Source organism: Naumovozyma castellii, chromosome 8 (genome assembly GCF_000237345.1).
Source record: "Naumovozyma castellii chromosome 8, complete genome".
NCBI classification, from domain to species: domain Eukaryota; kingdom Fungi; phylum Ascomycota; class Saccharomycetes; order Saccharomycetales; family Saccharomycetaceae; genus Naumovozyma; species Naumovozyma castellii.
Genome location: NC_016498.1, coordinates 393582 through 415241, shown reverse-complemented (window position 1 = coordinate 415241; position 21660 = coordinate 393582). Strand labels below are relative to the sequence as shown.

The 21660-nt window shown below is 37.4% G+C and overlaps 10 protein-coding genes and 1 non-coding gene across 11 annotated transcripts; 8 read left to right on the top strand and 3 right to left on the bottom strand.

Annotated features, from left to right (window-relative positions):
* Nucleotides 1-115: 115 nt before the first annotated feature.
* IAH1 (isoamyl acetate-hydrolyzing esterase) lies at nt 116-865 on the top strand (the record flags this gene model as incomplete). The annotated part of the gene is made up of 1 exon (XM_003677822.1): nt 116-865. The coding sequence occupies one exon, from the start codon at nt 116-118 to the stop codon at nt 863-865; it is 750 nt and encodes a 249-aa protein (XP_003677870.1).
* A 471-nt stretch (nt 866-1336) lies between these two features.
* Nucleotides 1337-2758, top strand: BCS1 (bifunctional AAA family ATPase chaperone/translocase BCS1; the record flags this gene model as incomplete). Its single annotated transcript, XM_003677821.1, has 1 exon — nt 1337-2758. One exon carries the CDS (start codon nt 1337-1339, stop codon nt 2756-2758), a length of 1422 nt encoding a protein of 473 aa, XP_003677869.1.
* A 50-nt stretch (nt 2759-2808) lies between these two features.
* On the top strand, nt 2809-3603 carry CAT5 (putative monooxygenase CAT5; the record flags this gene model as incomplete). Its single annotated transcript, XM_003677820.1, has 1 exon — nt 2809-3603. The coding sequence occupies one exon, from the start codon at nt 2809-2811 to the stop codon at nt 3601-3603; it is 795 nt and encodes a 264-aa protein (XP_003677868.1).
* Nucleotides 3604-4535: 932 nt separating this feature from the next.
* UBP2 (ubiquitin-specific protease UBP2) lies at nt 4536-8345 on the top strand (the record flags this gene model as incomplete). Its single annotated transcript, XM_003677819.1, has 1 exon — nt 4536-8345. The coding sequence occupies one exon, from the start codon at nt 4536-4538 to the stop codon at nt 8343-8345; it is 3810 nt and encodes a 1269-aa protein (XP_003677867.1).
* Nucleotides 8346-8643: 298 nt separating this feature from the next.
* Nucleotides 8644-9681, top strand: NCAS0H02090 (GOLPH3/VPS74 family protein; the record flags this gene model as incomplete). Its single annotated transcript, XM_003677818.1, has 1 exon — nt 8644-9681. One exon carries the CDS (start codon nt 8644-8646, stop codon nt 9679-9681), a length of 1038 nt encoding a protein of 345 aa, XP_003677866.1.
* A 218-nt stretch (nt 9682-9899) lies between these two features.
* Nucleotides 9900-11207, top strand: LEO1 (Paf1-complex subunit LEO1; the record flags this gene model as incomplete). The annotated part of the gene is made up of 1 exon (XM_003677817.1): nt 9900-11207. One exon carries the CDS (start codon nt 9900-9902, stop codon nt 11205-11207), a length of 1308 nt encoding a protein of 435 aa, XP_003677865.1.
* Nucleotides 11208-11452: 245 nt separating this feature from the next.
* PFY1 (profilin) lies at nt 11453-11956 on the top strand (the record flags this gene model as incomplete). Its single annotated transcript, XM_003677816.1, has 2 exons — nt 11453-11465; nt 11589-11956. The coding sequence occupies 2 exons, from the start codon at nt 11453-11455 to the stop codon at nt 11954-11956; spliced, it is 381 nt and encodes a 126-aa protein (XP_003677864.1).
* A 350-nt stretch (nt 11957-12306) lies between these two features.
* On the bottom strand, nt 12307-12407 carry NCAS0Htrna5S. The gene is given in 2 exon segments: nt 12307-12352; nt 12370-12407. It is a non-coding gene; the product is annotated as a tRNA-Ser (tRNA).
* Nucleotides 12408-13658: 1251 nt separating this feature from the next.
* GCY1 (glycerol 2-dehydrogenase (NADP(+)) GCY1) lies at nt 13659-14627 on the bottom strand (the record flags this gene model as incomplete). The annotated part of the gene is made up of 1 exon (XM_003677815.1): nt 13659-14627. The coding sequence occupies one exon, from the start codon at nt 14625-14627 to the stop codon at nt 13659-13661; it is 969 nt and encodes a 322-aa protein (XP_003677863.1).
* Nucleotides 14628-14914: 287 nt separating this feature from the next.
* Nucleotides 14915-16636, bottom strand: RTC5 (Rtc5p; the record flags this gene model as incomplete). Its single annotated transcript, XM_003677814.1, has 1 exon — nt 14915-16636. One exon carries the CDS (start codon nt 16634-16636, stop codon nt 14915-14917), a length of 1722 nt encoding a protein of 573 aa, XP_003677862.1.
* Nucleotides 16637-17148: 512 nt separating this feature from the next.
* Nucleotides 17149-21531, top strand: RPO31 (DNA-directed RNA polymerase III core subunit RPO31; the record flags this gene model as incomplete). The annotated part of the gene is made up of 1 exon (XM_003677813.1): nt 17149-21531. The coding sequence occupies one exon, from the start codon at nt 17149-17151 to the stop codon at nt 21529-21531; it is 4383 nt and encodes a 1460-aa protein (XP_003677861.1).
* Between the last annotated feature and the right edge of the window lie 129 nt (nt 21532-21660).

Genomic DNA, 21660 nt, shown 5'->3' with positions numbered 1-21660 from the left:
ATGGATCGTAAATGTGTTGTAGTTATGAGTGTACCTTTAAGTTTATTCTCGAATCTTGAAACATTCGTTATTTTTCGTTAAGCGAGATTTCTATTAATAATGAAGGAACATACAGATGGAAAACACCAAGAGCAGAGCAATCAATCAATCAACCAGTGGATTAATGTCCTTGCAATACGACAAGTTCCTGTTATTTGGGGACTCCATTACTGAGTTTAGTTTCAATCCTGAGCAATTCTCCCTGGGGGCCGCCCTGGCCAACGCATATGCTCGTCGGTTAGATATCGTTCATCGAGGGTTTGCCGGATACACGAGTCGTTGGGCTTTGCATATCCTACCTAGGATCCTGGAGGTAGAGCAGAATGTTGTGTTGAGTACATTGTTTTTTGGAGCTAACGATGTCTGCTTGAAAGGTCCCCAGAGCGTCCCCATTGACGAATACGAGACAAATATGGAGTCTTTGATCGGAATGTTGTTGGCAAAGGGTATAAAGGTATTGCTGATAGGACCAGGGTTGCTTGACAGAGGTAAATGGGAGCCTTCGAGGGGTGAGGAGATCCAGAAGGGATGGATTCGTACTGAGGAGAATTTAAAGAAGTATGGAGACGTCTTGAAGAAAATTGCCAAAGGCCACCCAGATGATGTTGTCTTCATCGATTTGGCAGAGGCATTTGCTAGGGAGGCCGGTGACCAATGGAAGGAGCTATTGGCGGATGGGTTACATTTCTCAGGGAAAGGTTACCAGGTGTTTTTCGATGAAGTCATGAAGGCCATTGCCATGAATTTCCCACAATTTGTTCCTGATAACATTGAATTTAAATTACCACTTTGGAGAGAGGTAAATGAGGATGGTTTAAACATTTGAAGAGTGTCGATTCGCTCACTTCAACGCAGTGCAACTTATAGAATTGGATAAAATAGTTGTGTTTGTGTTGGATTCGTGATTGGCTGAGAATTACCATTGTTGGTTCAGAAAGATAGCTAGTCTAACTGAGCTTTTTAACAAATGTGGATCCCATCTAGAAGCATTTGCCTTTTCCCTTTTAATTTAATAGGAAATTAATACATCGACAGTCCACTCAAAAATTATTTTGGACAACTATAACTATAATAAAGAACGGATTGTTTTACCTGCAATATACCATTCCGTATCACATCCTATGTACTATATAAACATATGCTGTCATTATATGTGTCAGTGGACCAAATCCGATCTTACCGCGATTCTTTCTTTAATTGAGAAATTCACTTTATGGATAGCACAAGACAAAGGAACAAGACTTGGTACCTCTGTCCATTTGAAAAAATAGTATACTCCATCCATTGATCTATCCACATGTCTGCAGAGGATCCATCTGTAACAGCACACACGCAACCTACCAATGTGGACCAACAACAACCCCTAGAGGGCATAATACCGTCTCCCACAGGCATCGAAGAAACGGCGACAATGAAGGGTAAAGTAAGCTCTTTGGTCCAGAGTGCCATGTCAAGCAATCCTTATTTTGCTGCAGGTGGTGGGCTGATGATTCTTGGTTCAGGTTTGGCACTTGCTCGATCAGGGATGATCAAATTGAGTGGTTTGATATATCGACAGATGATTATTGATTTGGAGATTCAATCTCGGGATAAATCATACTCGTGGTTCCTTACTTGGATGTCAAAACACCCACAGAGGATCTCTAAGCATTTATCAGTGAGGACAAATTACATTCAGCATGATAATGGTTCCATTAGTACCAAATTTTCATTGGTTCCTGGCCCAGGAAATCATTGGATTAGATATAAGGGAGCCTTCATCATGATTAAGAGGGAGAGGTCAGGGAAGATGGTAGATTTGATTAATAGTTCCCCCTATGAGACAGTGACATTGACTACATTGTATAGGGATCGTCATTTATTTAATGAAATATTGAATGAGGCTAAAGACATTGCCATGAAGACTACTGAGGGTAAAACGGTAATATATACTTCGTTTGGACCAGAATGGAGAAAATTCGGTCAACCCAAGAGTAAGAGAATGCTGTCCTCTGTTGTGTTAGACAAAGGTGTCAAAGAAGGTATATTACAAGATGTTGAAGAATTCAGAGCAAATGGGTCATGGTATGCAGACAGAGGTATACCGTACAGAAGAGGTTATTTATTATATGGACCACCAGGATCCGGTAAGACAAGTTTCATACAAGCTATGGCAGGTGAATTGGATTACAACATTTGCATTTTAAACCTTTCAGAAAATAACTTGACAGACGATAGATTGAATCACTTAATGAATAATATGCCCGAAAGAAGTATTTTACTATTAGAAGATATCGATGCAGCATTCACAACCAGGCAACAGACCACGGAAACCGGGTATCAGTCACATGTCACCTTTAGCGGACTATTGAATGCCCTCGATGGGGTTACTTCATCAGAAGAAACCATAACTTTCATGACGACGAACCACCCAGAGAAACTAGACCCAGCCATTTTAAGACCGGGTAGAGTCGATTACAAAGTGTTCATTGACAATGCCTCCAGTTATCAAATAGAGCACATGTTCTTGAAGTTCTACCCTGGAGAAACGACGCTCTGTGAACAGTTTGTCGACACGGTACAGAATCTGGGCCACGCTGTAAGTACAGCACAATTACAAGGACTTTTCGTCATGAACAAGGATCAACCTGCTGCTGCATTGAAGCAGGCTACGACGATCCTAAGAGGAGTGGATGCACCTTCAAAAGATCAGCATCATCTTCACGAGATCTCATTTTGAGTTTCTCGCTACTGGAAAAAAAATTAAGTCGCTAACTCCTTTAATTAAACATGACTGCTGAACTACAACAACCAAAAGGAAATCACCGATATCAAGAACCATCACAAGCACGAATGTTGAAGATACCATACAATTCCACCTTATCAAGCGGAATAAGATCGTTTTCCGTCTTGTCCGGATTGAGAGCTACCACAATTGAACCAAGCAACACCAACCACCCTAAATCACAATCGCATCTCAAGAATGACGAACCCACCGTAAAGCACGCCAATTTATCAAATGCACAGAAAGCATATCTGGATAGAGCCATCCGTGTGGACCAAGCGGGTGAATTGGGTGCCAATTACATATATGCTGGACAAATGTTTGTCCTATTGAGGAAACACCCTCATTTGAAACCTATATTGACACATATGTGGGAACAAGAAGTTCATCATCATAATACTTTCAACGCACTTCAATTGAAGAATAGAGTGAGACCTTCTTTGTTGACGCCATTTTGGAAAGTGGGTGCAATTGCCATGGGGGTGACTACCGCTGCGATTTCTCCAGAGGCTGCTATGGCTTGTACTGAGGCTGTAGAAACTGTCATTGGAGGTCATTATAATGAGCAGTTGCGTGTTCTTACTAATCAATTTGAATTGGATAAAACTGATGGTACTAGAGGTGTTCCAAAGGAAGTTAGAAAATTGATAAATACCATTAAGGAATTTAGAGATCAGGAATTGGAACATTTAGATACTGCAATTAAGAATGATTCCAAAGAGGCTGTACCTTATAAGATCATTACCGAGGGAATTAAAGGAATCTGTAGAATAGCAGTGTGGAGCGCTGAAAGAATCTGAAAGGGATATCGAGAACGTGATAATGCTACTGTAAATATTATGGTTTATAAGATATGCAACAACATTTAATTAAAGGAAGACATCGACTAAACGAAATAAGACTGTATATACTAAGAATGTGATGTCATTTCTGTCAGCTGTTAAGGGTGGTATTTTCGTGACCGTTTAAAACCCCCAATATCGCTATTGCTTTGCTTTCATAACCTTCGGTAACCTACCTAGTGTTTGTTATATTTAATGATGAGGATTTGAGTTTACTTTTACAAAATGTTGAAAGAATAGATACCTTTTGTATTCAAAATGGCACCTTGTTTAAAGTCCGGACATACTGATACAACAATGGGAAATTGTGAATTTAAAACTAGGAAACAAATTAAATAGTACATTCGTGACTTCTTGGCACTGTAAACTTGTAACTTGAGGAGCCTCTTTGTACATTTAGTGTTGAGCTAAGGGTTATTTTCAAAAACACTATTTAACCCATACTCATTTTTTTCTTAATATACTGTTAAAATTCTAAATGGTCAAAGAGCACAAACCGTGTATGAGACAGAGAAAAGTCACTTTTTACTAAAATAAATTTATCTGGTAAATGAATACCTTCAACAACCTAGAGACTATAAGTTGTCCTCTTTTATCTAGTCTATCAAATCTCTGTCATCGAATTTTATGGCACGGAACTTTTAACGTCTCAGAGCGAGACAGTTTTGTATTAAAGGATCAAATCACCTCGGAATGGATAGTTCAAGATCCATTAGCACCCATCCGATTCCAGTATCAACCTCGAGATCTGTCTACCTGGAAAGACTTCACCACAGACTATTTATTTCTCCTTTATCGCAAGGGAAAGATAAGATACGAGAGTCGCAAACAAGAGGAGTGAACAAATAACACCACTGAACCCTTTGAATACACAAAATACCTTAGGAAGAATGTTACAAGACAACGAACAAGTTTCATCCACGACCGAGAATGCCTCTCCCATGCTGGACGTTTCTGAAAGAAAAGATACTCAACGTATTGAAGTTCGAGTGGCGGATGATGGGAAACAATTATTATATCCCAACGTGGAAAACCATTTCCCCATGAAGACGGCGGAGAGACTCATTGATGATATTATAGCTGACCTCTCCTTTCTCACTGGTATAGCAGTAGATAATGGATCCAGGGGAGATATCGATACAATGCTAGGGAATGGAATACTTAAACAATCGATGCTGAATTATTCAAAAGTAAAAAACCAACCTGGATCATTTGAAATGGGGAGTCTGATAGATCAAGTGACATTACAAACAAAATACGAATACAAATCGGTCACATGTCCTGAATTAAATAAATTACAAGTGTTTTTCGGTGTCCTTTTCAATAATTCAACACAAATAACTAATTTAGATGAGGTAACACAGTTCCCAATCTACCATTTGAAAGTTACAGTGAAGACACGTAATCACCTAGAACTTACAAAGAAGCATGCAGGGGTGACACAATTCCACTTGGTTGATCAACTGCATGTCTATGATAAGCAAGATATCCCTACTTTTAACCCAGAGGATCCAAATCTATTAGATTATGCCATTTATGTCTCAAATGATACGAATAAACTAATATTAATTGAAGTATTTAAACCTGAATTTCAATCTGCAGATGAAATTGAAAGTTTCAAATCGGAAAACATTAATGAACGTTATCAAAAAGCATGTGAACAATTCGATACATTGAACCCAAATGAACCACCAACTCAACTAGATTGTTTAAATACCCTTTTCAAAGTGTTTAAGGGTCCTTTATCAAGAAAGAGCTCAGATGAACCTTCAAAAACCATTGATTCCACAAATAAAACATTGAATTCACATATTAACCCTGAATGGTTAACATCCAAATATGGGTTCAATATAGTCGTAGACGAAGATTTGCCCAATGCTCAACAATCTGTTGAATATGAACCCCCTGAATTGGTAAATTATGTCGAAGATTTTGAAGTAAGAAGATTGAGGGAGACGTATATTAGAAGATGTTTACAACTGATATTTTGGGGGAAATTATCAATTAATTTAAGAATTAATGATCCAACATTGAAAAATTCAAAGTCTTATAAATCAATAAATGCATTACAGACCAATTTTACAATAACTCCATTACTTCAGCTGTTTAAGGGATCTGGACAAAACTTCCTCATGGGCCCAGAATCAAGATCACCACTGGATTTCAATTTTCATTTCATAAACCTCTCAGCATGCTATCATTATACAGATCGTGATGTAATTCGAAATTACGAACGTCTTTGTCATTTAGATCCACAAAATGTTGGTGTCTATTTTGATGCTCTTAACTACATTGCAAACACTAAGGGATCTTATCAGCTAATCGCATATTGTGGGAAACAAGATATTGTAGGTCAAGAAGCGCTAGACCAGGCTTTAAAATCTTTCAATTTGGATCCAATGGAGGTAGATATTACCAAAATTAATGATTCTGTATTATTAACTCTTTACAAAAATGAATTGAAGATTTCGACTTCAGATATACCAAATTTGAAAAATGCCATGAGATTATTTGCCAAAGTGAAACATTCAAGTAAATTAAAGTTTTACATTGATCATGAACCATATAGAAGAGTTGCCCAAGCATATGAAACTTTGGATATAGATGAATCTGTGGATGACGATATTGTGCAAACAGCATATGATATTAAGGTCGTGGATTCTCCTGGTTTAACAATGGATTGTGACAGAGCATTATATACCATAGCTATCCATAAACGTAGTCTGTTGTTGTTTACCTTTTTGATAGAGAGATGTCCAGATTTTCAAGAATACTACTGTCCAGATCGCTTCACATATCATGATGCATTATCTATGTTTCAAGTTAATGAAAATGCTGCAGATGAGTTAATAATTAAAAACTTCCAAGCAAGATGGTTTAATGAATCTGTTTTTGAGCCTGAATCTTTTGTTATTTGTGTTCATGCCTTGGTTGAAATTGGGTTACAGAGAAATTCATCATTGATTAGTAATTTCCTGCAAACAGGGAAGATTGATCCCAATTGTCTTCCAATAAAGGATTGGCCTGCAGGTATAAATAATATTGGTAATACATGTTACTTGAATTCATTACTACAATATTATTTTTCCATTGCTCCATTGAGAAATTATGTATTACAATATTCTAAGACTATCGAGGATTTTAAGACTCTAGAAAATAATGCTAGTACTGTAAGAAGAATTGGTGGACGTGAAGTTAGTAATAATGAAGTGGAGAGATCTATTCAATTTATTTATCAGCTAAGAGATTTGTTTCATGCCATGGTTTATTCCAATGAGAGATGTGTCACACCAAGAAGAGAATTAGCATATCTTGCCTTTGCTCCTAGTAATATAGAAGTTGAATTTGAAACGAATGAAAATCAACCCGCTACACAACAAGACAACCCAGAAGTGACTACAGCTGAACTAGGGCAAGATAAAGATGAGAAAGAAAGGTCGGTTGACTCTGGAGATATTTCTATGTCGGATAATATTACCCCAAAGGATGCAGAAGAGGAAGAAGATCAAGTAGCTGAGAGCAATAAAAATCAGGATGTTTCTGCTATAGTCTCCTCTCCGACAAAGGATATTATCATGACAGATAACACAGATACAGTGGTTTCCAATGAGGGAACTTCTACTAAGGTTGCCAAGATAAGTTCAGATCAGCTAGAAAATGCATTAGAGATGGGTAGGCAACAGGATGTTACTGAATGTATTGGTAATGTATTGTTCCAATTGGAGAGTGGGTCTGAACCATTGGATCTACATGAAAACGACAATGAACAAGATGATTTGGTGAAACAATTATTTTATGGTGAACTTGAACAAACTATTGTACCATTAGCTAATCCTGATCAAAGGCGTCCAAAGTTGGAGAGGTTTTTGTCATTATTGGTGAACATTGGTGATCATCCAAGAGATATCTACGATGCCCTTGATTTATATTTCAAAGATGAATATTTGAAGATGGAGGAATATGGTGATGTTAAGAGAACAGTTGCTGTGACTAAATTCCCCACTATTCTTCAAATTCAAATCCAAAGAGTGTATTATGACAGGGAAAAATTTATGCCATTTAAATCGATTGAACCATTACCATTTGAAGAAAAGATTTATATGGATAGATATAGTGTGACGGATAATCCTGAATTAATTGCCAGAAAAAATGAAACCTTGTTAATGAAAGAGAAATTAGTTGAACTAAAGAAGAAACAACGAGACTTATTAAGTAGGAATAGCGTCGGATTATCCAAAAAAGATTCTTACATTGAACTCGGTAAATTGTTATCATCGGACTCCCTGGAATCTCAAGGGATCATTTTACCAGAAAAGGATGAAATGGTTTCTTCATTGAAGACATTGACTGCTGGAATAGATGACGAACTAAATCAATTGTATGCTGAGATTAGTCAACTGGAGGAAACCATCAATGGTCAATTCAACGAATTTAAAGGAATAGGCTACTCTATATTTGCAGTGTTCATTCATAGAGGTGAAGCAAGTTACGGTCACTACTGGATATATATCAAAGATCGTAGTCAAAATGGCATATGGAGGAAATACAACGATGAGACTGTTAGTGAGGTGCCTGAAGAAGAAGTGTATAACTTTACAGAGGGGAATACAGCTACTCCTTATTTCTTAGTGTATGTGAAAGAAGGTGAGGAACAAGAAATCGAACCGTTAAAAAGAATAATCGAGACAAATCAGGAATGAGGGGCTTTTTGTTTTGTATAAAATAGAACCACTTAAGTCATTACATCAATAGATATTTTATTTATTATCATAATCCGTAGTAGAGGTGTGTTGTACTGGATTAATTACCAAAAAATTGGAGTGGTGTATACATTTTTAGTTTATGACACCAAAAATTTTGGGGCGGAGCTTCCAGATGATCAAGTAAAAACAATACCAAACTAAGGGAGGTTTTGGATAGTTAATCCATTACTTAAGTTGCTCATGGGGTTTATCCTGTAATTTAGCTGAAGGGACCCTCAAATGTCAACAGTACCATATGGTAAGTTCATCAGAGCAACGGGAAAGTGTTAATGATTTGTCCAGAAGAAGAAGTTCCATGTCAAGCACTTCGAGCCATGCATCCAGTGCGAGTTCTAGTTCTCATCGGTCACGTCGCAATAGTCTTTATCATGTGAAGACTCATCACACGATTGACTCTGAAGTGTTTAAGGAGCCTGGAACTCCTGAGTTAACTTTAATGGATGAGTTATTCCTTTTGGCTTTGAAGGACAAAGAGGGATACGTGTCTGATTGGGATGGGAAATTGTCTTATGTCTTACGATGTTGTGTAATTATTGAACTGGCACTAAGAGGAAAGATTCAAGCGGTTGCTGAAGGTAAAAAGAAGAAAGATTTAGCACCTCATGAATGCAAAATTGAAGTCATTGATGGATCCATTACTGGTGATCCTTTATTAGACCAGACATTAGGTTTGATGAAGAAAGAAAAGAAGAATTATTCTGTATCACATTGGATCAAATTATTAAGTGGAGAGTCGATGAACTTTTTGAAAGCTAGTTATCAACTATTGCATGTGAGGAAGAGAATTGAAAGAATACTTGTTGAAACGGGTATACTAAGTAAACAAACGAAGAAGCTGGCTGCGATTGGTTTAGACACACATCCAATTAAAGACATTAAATGCAAGAATGCCATAAGGTCCAGAATGCAATATATTTTAACTGCAAACAAAGTTGATCTACCTTCGACTAAATATTTCCCTGATACTGTGTCGTATCGCGTCCTCCGTACCATAGTCTTAGCATGTGCAGCTTATGGTGCCGATATCCTTGATAAAGGATTCTTCCAAACTGAGAATGAGACTGTTATAGGTAAGGGTCGTGCGAGAGTACTTTTATCTCTGTTTTCTAAGTTTCCATTTGAATTAAATCAGGCTGTTCAACCAGACTTGAATGAGAAGGTTTCGAAAGAATTGCATGAACATCCAGAAGAAGCCAGTCAATTAGAGGTCGTTGCAGGTGCCATTGACGTTATTAATACTATAGATACTGTTCTAATAAAGACATTATTTTAATTTACACATTTTGTAGATGTTACATAGTTAACGTTATAATAATTTTTCAGGCGCTCGATATGGAAAAAACAAATCCATGAAAGAGAGTTCGTGGTGACGAAGGTCAAGAACAGACACAGATATCAGTAAAGTTAAGCCCATAAACCATTGCTATTTACAACCTGTATCCTGTACAATTAATACAAAGAGTCCACTCAGCTTAATTATTATTTAAAGGAATGTCCCAGGAAGAGGTTAAGGAAAATATATCAACTCCCATAGAAGAGGAAACTCCCGTAGTGGATAATACATCGCCTACTGAGATAACAGAAGAAAATAAAAAGGAAGTCGCCGAAGAAGAAGCAGATGGTATGGATGATCTATTTGGTGACGAAGAGGAAGAAGATGAAAACAAATCGGTTGACGAACAGTCTGAGGATGATGATATTGGGAGTCGTCCAAGACGTACGGATATAGATGAGGAGGAAGCCATGTATACTAGAAAATTCTACGGTGATGATGATTACAATAGATACTCTTCTGATCAAGACAATGCGTTACACCATTTCAAAGAAGAAAATGTGGAATTGATTAGACATATGGTTCCATACAAAACGTCATCTGAGAAGACTGATGAAACAACAGTTTACTATGCTAAAGTACCACCTTTCTTAACCATTAACCCTGTGCCATTTGACCCTATTGCATTTGAATCAGATGTTAGGGATAGACTTTCGAATTATTCATCTAAGGAGGATCAATTGGGTGACCGTTTAATTGATGAAAATACCGTTAGATGGAGATATTCTCGAGACGCCAACCAACGAGTCTTTAAGGAATCTAATGCTCAGATCGTCCAATGGTCGGATGGTTCCTTTTCTTTGAAACTTGGGGATGAATACACTGACATATTGGTGAATGAAACAAACAATACATTCTTAGCTGTATCTCATGATCAACAGGAACTAATGCAATGCTACAATGGGGGTGAAATTACTAAGACTCTAATGTTTATTCCTACATCTACTAACTCCAAGATTCACCAACAATTAAGTAAAGCAGTCACAAGGAGAAATCAAAGGGAACATTTGGGTCCTGGTACTATGATCATTAACAGAGATCCAGAAGTGGAGAAAAGAGAATTGGAAAAGAAGCAAGGTCAGATTATTAGAGATAGAAGGAGACGACAACTCAAAGAGAAAGAACTCTTAGAGTCACCTGATACTACAATGGATGTCTCTGGTGGATACGAGACAAGAAAACGTAACACTCCGAATCCATCTCTTGGGAGTAGGAGACAAGATGAATATGAAGAAGATGATTTCTTAGTAGATGATGAAGATGAAGAAGATTTCATTGAAGATGATGAGGAGGAGGAAGAAGAGGAAGAAGAAGAAGACAATGATGAGGAAAAGGCAGAGAGGTTGAGGAATGCAAAGAGGAGTGGGTACGATGAAGACAACCAAGAAAGTGGGACGGAAAATGAAAGCAGTTCCTCTAAAAAGAGGAGAGTTGCTGTAATCAACGATGATGAGGACGATGAATAGATGGCTCTGTCCTCTATATATTAGTGTATTTGTAGGATATGTAATATTTGTTAATCTCATACAACAAATTTGTAAATATTCGTGCGAAGTGCGCGAAATTATGACGGGTCTCCTTTAACGTGTTGGTTGGATCGTAAAGGAATAAGAACTTCAGCTTTGATCTTTACGTGTTACTTTACAGTCTTTAACAATTATATTCCAATTGGGAGACAAACCACAAATCGAAAACAATTCGTTGATACAATATGTCTTGGCAAGGTATGTGAAACTTGTGGATGTTTATTCCATATGGGAGGGTATCCGAAGGGATATCTCCCAATTGCAACCGGATCTTTATTGCAATTACTAACATTATTGAATATAACACTTCATTCCAAATAGCGTGCACTGATAATTTACTAGCTACCGGTAAAGTTGATAGAGCTGTTCTTTACTCTAGAGCAGGTGATTCTGTATGGGCCACTTCCGGTGGTTTACAATTACAACCAAATGAGATTGCCGAAATCGCTCGAGGCTTCGACAACCCAGCTGGATTGCAAAGCAATGGTTTGCATGTCCAAGGTCAGAAATTTATGTTATTGAGAGCCGATGACAAAAGTATTTATGGTAGACATGATGCAGAAGGTATTGTCTGTGTTAGAACTTTACAAACAATATTGATTGCGCATTACCCACCTTCTGTCCAGGCTGGGGAGGCTACCAAGATTGTCGAACAATTAGCAGATTATTTGATTAGTGTTAAGTACTGAGTGATCTTATATCCTTAGGATTTGTTCAACTTTTGCATTTTTTCACTTCTGTTTTGACATATTTTGTTGTTATTTTTATAACATCGAGCCTAATATGTATTGATATATAGAATGAATTCATTCTATATAATTTAATCGAATATCAATTTCATAATAATAAGAATTTTGTTAAGTATATATAATCTTGTAGAGATAGATTATGAACACAAGAAGGTATCATTATTCAGCCTGAGCTTGAAGGAAATAATAGTTCGCTTCTACTTTAAACTTGAGTACCATACAAGGGAAATCACATCGATTTATAACGTCATAACCATTCTCAACGAAGAGAACCATCAAAAAAAAATAAGCGTCACAGACAGGATTCGAACCTGCGCAGGTAAAACCCAATGCCTAATTGCTTTTTCTTGGAAATAGCAGGGCATCGCCTTAACCACTCGGCCACTGGGACAAGCTTGAATTTCGTTATATGTTCGGTTGGCTCAGATTGTTGAGGTTAACTAAAAAAAATATTTTACTACGTAGTTATATACACCGTAGAAGTGCACAAACTCAAATTCACTGCTCAATTCTTTTGAATGTGTGTCAATAGAGTTGTATTGGTACCAATATATTGAGGGTTTGTAGGCTTATCCATAGCGGCAGTCGCCTTAACTGCAAGTTCCTTTGTATAAAAGAAATAATTTGGCCTGGCATTGGATCTTCAGGATTAAAGGAACAGGTAGTTCAACAATGTCTAGTGGTTGAACGAGGACCAGTAGACCGTCTGTCATTTCTTATAGTAGAAGGAGGGAAGGGCGGTCTTTAGAAAGGTGAAATTGAGGTATTTTGAATAATTATAGCTTTTGAAGTGGAATGTCAATAGTTGATGAATTTCGTATATAGCAACAGCCTTAATGATGTTATTAACATATCAAATTTATAATATTTTCTGATTAAATTACTTAATGTGGTATTTAGCAACTATTCTAGTCTAGAAAACATGGTCTTATTGTGTCATATTATTTCTAAAGCATATGAACGTCTAATGGTAACCAATAAAAAACTATAATTGCAAGTATCAACCCAAAGACCTTTAAATATGTGACGTTGTACTTTACCCTTTGCTACAAATGGTAGCGCTCACTCTTACGATTCGCTATCTGGGACTAGGGGTCTTGGAACCTCAAAATTCCAGCAGTCAATGAGACACGGTTCGAACTCAAATTAGCATTATTTTACATTCGTTACCAGAGTGTTACCATTGTATGTTGGAAAAAACCTTGATTCAAATTTGAGGCTAGATGAGCCAATTACCAAAATACAGATTCATGAGAGTGAACTCTACCATTTGTGTCAAAGGATACAGTGCTACCACCAGATATTTCAACGTCCACTTGATATATAATTGGAAACATAGTTGATTATTATTCAATGTTTGTTAATGGAAAAATAAAAATGTGAAAATATCTTTAAGCACACAACGACGATTTTATATGTTTACGGCAAATGGTCAACCCTTTTTCTGAAGGAAACGGACATCCATTGGGGAAAAAGATTCGTTCATGAAAATCAAGTGTTTGAACATCCATAAAGTTCAGGACAATAGCAGCAGAAGTTTAATGTTGAATCTTAAAAAACTTTTGTATATCATAGTTTATATATTTATTCTAATGTCTTTAAGATAAGTTGAATACGTCACCTTATGAATCATTCAATTTTCTTACACAAATGGGACAAATGGTTCCCAATGTGGTTGTACAATTCTTCTCTCACCCTTCTCCTTAGAGATGTTATTGATTTCCCTCATTTCCTCGTCTGACAATTTCAATGTCTTGAAATTGGCTTGGATTCTTTCAGCATGCACTGATTTAGGTAAGACGATGTACCCTCTTTGAACGTGCCAGCTGATAACAATTTGAGCGGTTTGAACACCGTGTTTCTTGGCAAGGTTAATTAAGACTGGTTCCGTTAAGATTGGGGCATTAGTGCTACCCAATGGAGAGTAAGCTTCCAATAAAATACCCTTTGAATGACACCATTCTAATAATTCTTCTTGTGGTAACAATGGGTGGATTTCAACTTGGTTAACTGCTGGAACCACTTTGTTGCCTGGAGAACTCAACACTTTTTTCAAGTTATTGATGGAGAAGTTGGAGACACCAACAGCTCTTGTCTTCCCAGTCTTAGGTAATTCTTGCATCAATTCCCAGGTCTTCACATAATCCCATGTATCAATCTCCACATCACGCTTACCATCTGGTAGCAATGGGATAGATAAGAAGTTACCATCTTTAATACTTCTTGGGTTCAAAGTGACCGGCCAATGCATCAAATATAAATCGACGTAATCCAACCCTAATCTTTTCAAAGAGTCGTTCAACCCAGCAGCAGGATCGTGATGTTGTGTAGACCACAACTTGGTAGTAACGAAGATTTCCTCTCTTGGAACACCAGAATCATTGATGGCCTTACCGACTTGACCTTCGTTACCGTAAATAGCAGCAGTATCAATGTGTCTGTAACCGGCTTTCAAGGCAGCAATGACGGCTTCGTAACCTTCATTCTCGTTGGTACTTTGCCATGTACCTAGACCGACGGCCGAGATGGTAGCCCCCGTGTTTAATTTAAAAGTAGTAGTAGAGTTAGAAGCAGACATTTGTTTTTCGTGTTTCGCAATTGAGGTTGGCATAGAAAGTACTTACTATGTAACGATGGTCTTGGCTCTTATATATCGAATGGGACAAGGAGTTAACAAACTCGAGCAACGGAAATACGTCAACCAACAACCAATTGTCTTAGTTAACACCGTCAACGTCAAATTTGCTATGTTGCTTATCTAAGCTGCCCCTAACCCCACTGTTCGGAGATGTGTCACCCGATTCGGATCTCGGAAGCATATCCGAGCTGGCAGATATTAGCTCTCGGCATTATATTACGTGCTTATTTATTTAGACTATACGTACGTAGTAGTATCCGTCACATGGAGCCTCCACTTTGGCTCTGTCCCACTAGCCCAGCCATCTCCAATAGCGCTCGGTCTTCTCCTAAACTTTTCAAATTAATATGTTGGCGTCTCTTGGCTTCAGCTTCCTCCCATTCTAACTTCTTAATTTGCTCCTGTAATTCCTTCTCCCCACCACAACCCCATACTTCTACATCCTGTATAATGAATTTAATCTCAAATGATTCGTCCTCTTTACCCCTTTTCGTAAGCAAGGCACTTGGTTTAAACGCACCACCATATCCAATATGTCTAAATACGGCAAATTCAAGCGTACTATCTATGGTAAGCGATACGTTCCCCGGAATATATTTCTTGTGTGCATTGGAGATCAGCGGCTGTTTATTACCAAATCCAATACCACCACCGACAGTATTGAAATAAATCATATTCGGTTTGGACGCATGGAACACATCCTGTCGTGGTGCTAATTGAATAATCATGGAATTCATGGATCCAAAAAATTCCTTATTGGTGACTCTCCAAGGATCATCGATATATACAGCGAAAGTGGCTTTCTTACGTTGCGAATGGCAGGCATCTAAATGTTGTTGTTCCTCTTTCAATTTCGGATACTGTTCGAGAAATTTCCCATATCGTGGGTTCTTCTCCTTCGCATATTGTAAATCATCACTAATTAACATCCCACTCACTAATAGAATGGAAGGTGCCTCCCAATTGAAGCATTTGGATTGTAACGATCGCATGGAAAATCCACTCTCTCTACCAACGTAAAGTTTCTGTAATTTCGATAAAAATAGTTCCTTGGGGAGAACGGTAGCTAGCTGGGCCAATAATGGTTCTGACATTAATTTAGAGTTATTCATGGGCATCGTTTCATGGTCAATCAAGTCTGAATCCATATAGAGCAAGTGGCCCATTAAACTCTCTAAAGGTGTCGTAAAATTGGGTAATACTGCCTTAAATACATCAGAAAATTGGGTATAGTTTATTCGAACATCAGTAAGGTTTCGTATTATTGACTGATCCATAGATCGTATTATGTTCTTCGCGGCTTTCTCGTAGGAGGACCAATTTTGATAGAATTCATTTATTGGCTTTAATTGACAATTAGAAGTAGGACATTTGATTAAAAGGAGTAGCCCCCAAGAAAGAAACTGCAAAAGAACAGGTGCAGGAATTTCCAATTCATCAATCGGTATATTATCAAAAGTTCGTAGTAGTTCCTCTACATTCAATTTTTTCGGAGTCCTTGCATATGGCAATAATTTATCAGCGTAGTCCAAACTCATGGCAATAAAAATTAATCCAAGTTGGTCATAGGTATTGGAACCAATGAATCGATGGCACCTTTCCTTGCTAAGTAGAATGATACACATTAGTAACCCAATCTCTGTAACTTCGGTCTGTGGTTCCCTCAAAAGTGGGAAATTACTCAAAATTGCAATCAGTTTATAAGTAAGATCAACCAAGAGTACGTTTTCCCTTGGCAAATGTAGCAAGTTCGTCAATTCATTTTTGGAAATATATTCCACACCAGCTTCGGAATCGGTTTGTTCATGACCAATTTTTTTCTTGAATGCAACCAATTCTAATGGTGTAAAATGACAAAGAATTCTTCTTTTAAACGATTCCCGTAGTTCTTCTTCACTATTAAATGTAATCCCCTTGTATTGTTTGCCTTCTTCTTTCAGATGAGAAGGTTCGTTCTGGTTTGATGATGGCGTTTGGCCCATTGTTTTATGCTGAACTGTCCCTTTCGTTTAAAATATTAGATAAGTTCCTCTATGGAGTATTCATTCCTTGGATAAATGATTATCCAGTGATTATTTATATGATGAAGTTGCCTATTGTACGGGATAAGCAACAGCTGATATCTTTAAATGACCGTATTTTGTAAGTTCGGATTTTGAATACACCAAATATAACAAAAATAAAATAACAGCGGAAACCAGAGATATCTTAATTATATGTCTCAACCTCGACAAGTGAACCTTCCCTACTTGAGACTGAATTAATCGAAGGTATAATACTCCATCTTGTTTAATAAATGTTGCAGGACACAGCCTTAAATCTGAAAGTTTGTCGCTTTGTACGGAATGAAAAAAATTGAAGGAGATGAGCTTATTATCCAAATATTTGATCTACAATAATCCCAACGCGTTTAGTTACAAGCAAACCACAAATCCATATTGGTAAAGTCTCCAATTCGAATAGGCCTACTACAATACACTACCCAGAACTATCAATGAAGGAAGTTGTGGTTAGTGAGAATCCTAAAAGGATTAGTGGGTTAGAATTCAGTGCCCTCAGTGCAGCTGATATTGTAGCCCAATCCGAAATTGAGGTTTCCTCTCGTGATTTATTCGACTTAGAGAAGGGTCGTGAACCAAAAATTGGTGGTGCATTGGATAGAAAGATGGGTGTTTCTTCTTCAAGTCTGGAATGTGAAACTTGTCATGGGAATCTAGCGTCGTGTCATGGGCATTTTGGTCATATTAAGTTGGCATTACCTGTTTTCCATGTTGGATATTTCAAGGCAACAATTCAAATCTTACAAGGTGTTTGTAAGACCTGTTCCGCCATTTTATTGAATGATCAAGATAAGAGACAATTTTTAACAGAGTTGCGTCGTCCAGGTGTCGATAACTTAAGAAGAATGGGCATCTTGAAGAAGGTTTTAGATCAATGTAAAAAGCAAAGAAGATGTTTACAATGTGGAGCATTAAATGGTGTTGTTAAGAAGGCAGCTGCAGGTGCTGGTCCAGCCTCTTTAAAGATTATTCATGATACATTCCGTTGGGTAGGAAAGAAATCTGCGCCAGAGAAGGATAAATGGGTTGGTGACTGGAAAGAGGTTTTATCGCATCATCCTGAACTAGAAAGATTCATGAAAAGATGTTCAGATGACTTAAATCCTTTGAAGACATTAAACCTTTTCAAACAAATTAAACCTGAAGACTGTGAATTATTAGGTATAGATTCTACCGTGAAATCTGGTAGACCAGAAACATATATTTGGAGATACTTACCAGCACCTCCTGTTTGTATTAGACCTTCTGTGATGATGCAGGACTCTCCAGCTTCAAACGAAGATGATTTGACAGTTAAACTAACTGAAATTGTTTGGACTTCATCCTTGATTAAAGCCGGTCTGGAAAAAGGGATATCTATTAATAATATGATGGAGCATTGGGATTATTTACAATTAACTGTTGCAATGTACATCAATTCAGACTCGGTTAATCCAGCAATGTTGCCTGGTGCTTCCAGTGGTGGTGGGAAAGTTAAACCTATCCGTGGGTTCTGTCAACGTTTGAAGGGTAAGCAAGGTAGATTCAGAGGTAATCTATCTGGTAAGCGTGTAGATTTCTCTGGTAGAACAGTTATTTCTCCTGATCCAAATTTATCAATCGATGAGGTTGCCGTCCCCGATCGTGTTGCGAAGGTCTTGACATTTCCAGAAAAGGTGACTCGTTATAATAAACAAAAATTGCAACAATTAATTATTAATGGTCCAAACGTTCATCCAGGTGCCAACTATTTATTAAAGAAAAACGAGGATGCCAGAAGAAACTTACGTTATGGTGATCGTATTAAATTAGCCAAAAATCTACAACATGGAGATGTTGTGGAGAGACATTTGGAAGATGGTGATGTTGTCTTATTCAATCGTCAGCCATCATTGCATAGATTATCTATCTTATCACATTTTGCTAAAATTCGTCCCTGGAGAACTTTCAGGTTAAATGAATGTGTCTGTACACCATATAATGCAGATTTTGATGGTGATGAAATGAATCTACACGTTCCTCAAACAGAGGAGGCACGAGCAGAAGCAATCAATTTAATGGGTGTTAAGAATAATTTATTGACGCCTAAGTCTGGTGAACCCATTATTGCTGCTACCCAAGATTTCATTACCGGCTCTTATTTAATTTCACATAAGGACTCATTTTTTGATAGAGCGACCTTAACTCAGTTATTATCTATGATGTCTAATGGTACTTTACGTTTTGATATACCTCCTCCTGCAATTATGAAACCCTATTATATGTGGACTGGTAAGCAGGTGTTCTCCCTGCTTATTAGACCAAATAAGGAATCTCCTGTTGTCATCAATTTAGATGCCAAAAATAAAGTTTTCATGCCTCCAAAATACAAGGATTATCCAAATGAGATGTCAAGAAATGATGGGTATGTTGTAATTAGAGGTTCAAATATTTTAAGTGGTGTCATGGATAAGTCTGTCTTAGGTGATGGTAAGAAGCATTCCGTATTTTATACAATATTAAGAGATTACGGCCCTCAAGAAGCTGCCAATGCTATGAATAGAATGTCCAAACTTTGTGCAAGATATTTAGGTAATCGTGGTTTCTCAATTGGTATTAGTGATGTTACTCCAGCTGATGATTTGAAACAGAAGAAGGAAGAATTAGTCGAAATCGCTTATGCTAAGTGTGATGAGTTGATTGACCAGTTCCACAAAGGTAAGTTGGAAACTCAACCAGGTTGTAATGAGGAACAAACTTTAGAAGCTAAGATCGGTGGTCTATTATCAAAAGTTAGAGAAGAAGTTGGTGATGTTTGTATTAACGAATTAGACAACCTTAATGCTCCCTTGATTATGGCAACATGTGGTTCTAAAGGTTCTACACTAAATGTTTCTCAAATGGTGGCAGTTGTCGGACAACAGATTATTTCAGGTAATCGTGTTCCTGATGGGTTTCAAGATCGTTCGTTGCCTCACTTCCAGAAGAATTCGAAAACGCCACAATCCAAGGGTTTTGTTAGAAACTCTTTCTTTTCGGGTCTGACTCCTCCAGAATTTTTGTTCCATGCCATTTCAGGTCGTGAAGGTCTAGTCGATACAGCTGTTAAAACTGCCGAGACTGGGTATATGTCTCGTAGATTGATGAAGTCATTGGAAGATCTTTCTTGTCAGTATGATAATACTGTGAGAACCTCGTCGAATGGTATTGTTCAATTCACATACGGTGGTGATGGTTTGGATCCTATGGAAATGGAAGGAAATGCAAAGCCTGTTAACTTTAACAGATCTTGGGATCATGCCATCAATATCACATTTAGTAATCTGGAGAAGGGACTACTACCTTATGAAATTATGGAAAAGACTAACGAAATTTTAAAGCCTTTAGAGGAGAGATTGATTAGATATGATAACGTTGGTGAACTGGTACCAAAGAAAGATAACGAAAAGGCTGAATATGTTGACCAGTTTGATGCTGAAAGAGATTTCTACCGCTCTCTAAGGGACTACATTCAAGAAAAGGCAGACATACTGGCACGTGTAAGAAAATCAAGAGGCATGTTAGAAATGTCGAGTGAACCAGGTGAAGAATTAAGAAAATTAGATCCAGATGAGAGAATTACTGAAAGCATCAAACACTCTGTCGACCAACTTTATAAGATTACTGAAAAGAGTGTCCAAACATTTTTGGAAATTGCTTTGTATAAGTACCGAAAGGCAAGAGTGGAGCCGGGAACAGCTGTTGGTGCTATTGGTGCACAATCTATTGGTGAACCTGGTACCCAAATGACCTTGAAAACTTTCCATTTTGCTGGTGTTGCTTCTATGAACGTTACATTAGGTGTTCCTCGTATTAAGGAAATCATTAATGCATCCAAGGTTATTTCTACTCCAATTATCAATGCTGTATTAGTTAATGAAAATGACGAAAGAGCTGCAAGAGTGGTTAAAGGGAGAATTGAGAAGACTTTGTTGTCAGATATTGCATACTACATCCAGGATGTGTACAAGGATAATCTATCATTTATTCAGGTCCGTGTAGATTTAGGAACTATTGAAAAGTTGCAATTAGAATTGACCATTGAAGATATTGCGGTGGCAATTACTAAGGCACCAAAATTGAAGATTCAGACATCAGATGTTAATATTCTCGGTAAAGATAAGATTGCCATTAATGTCTACCCAGACGGCTATAAAGCTAAATCAATTTCTACAATGGCTAAGGAACCCAGTAACAATGCAGTCTTTTATAGAATGCAACATCTACGTCGTGTTCTACCTAGTATCGTTGTTAAAGGTTTTGGTGATATCTCAAGAGCTGTTATTAATATTAGAGATGATGGTAAGAGGGAATTGTTGGTCGAAGGTTATGGTTTGAGGGATGTCATGTGTACAGACGGTGTCATCGGTATGAAGACAACTACAAATCATATATTAGAAGTCAACAACGTGTTAGGTATTGAGGCAGCAAGATCAAGTATTATTGGTGAAATCGATTATACTATGAGTAATCATGGTATGAGTGTTGATCCTCGTCATATTCAATTGTTAGGTGACGTGATGACATATAAGGGAGAAATCCTGGGTATTACTAGATTTGGTTTGAGTAAGATGAGAGATTCCGTCCTACAATTGGCTTCTTTCGAAAAGACTACGGATCATTTATTCGATGCAGCTTTCTATATGAAGAAGGATGCTGTTGAAGGTGTCTCTGAATGTATTATTTTAGGTCAAACCATGTCCATTGGTACTGGTTCATTTAAGGTGGTCAAGGGAACAAACATCTCTGAGGCAGACTTAAAACCAAAACCAACATTGTTTGAGAAATTATCCAATTGTGGAACTCATAAATTAAACTAACGAAGCAATTATTCATAAAGGTGTAAAATAGATATAAATTAAAAAAATAAATTTAAAATGGTAACATACTTGATTCTTGTAGATAAATCTAGTAGTTTCAAAGAAAATGGATACAAATTCAATTGAATT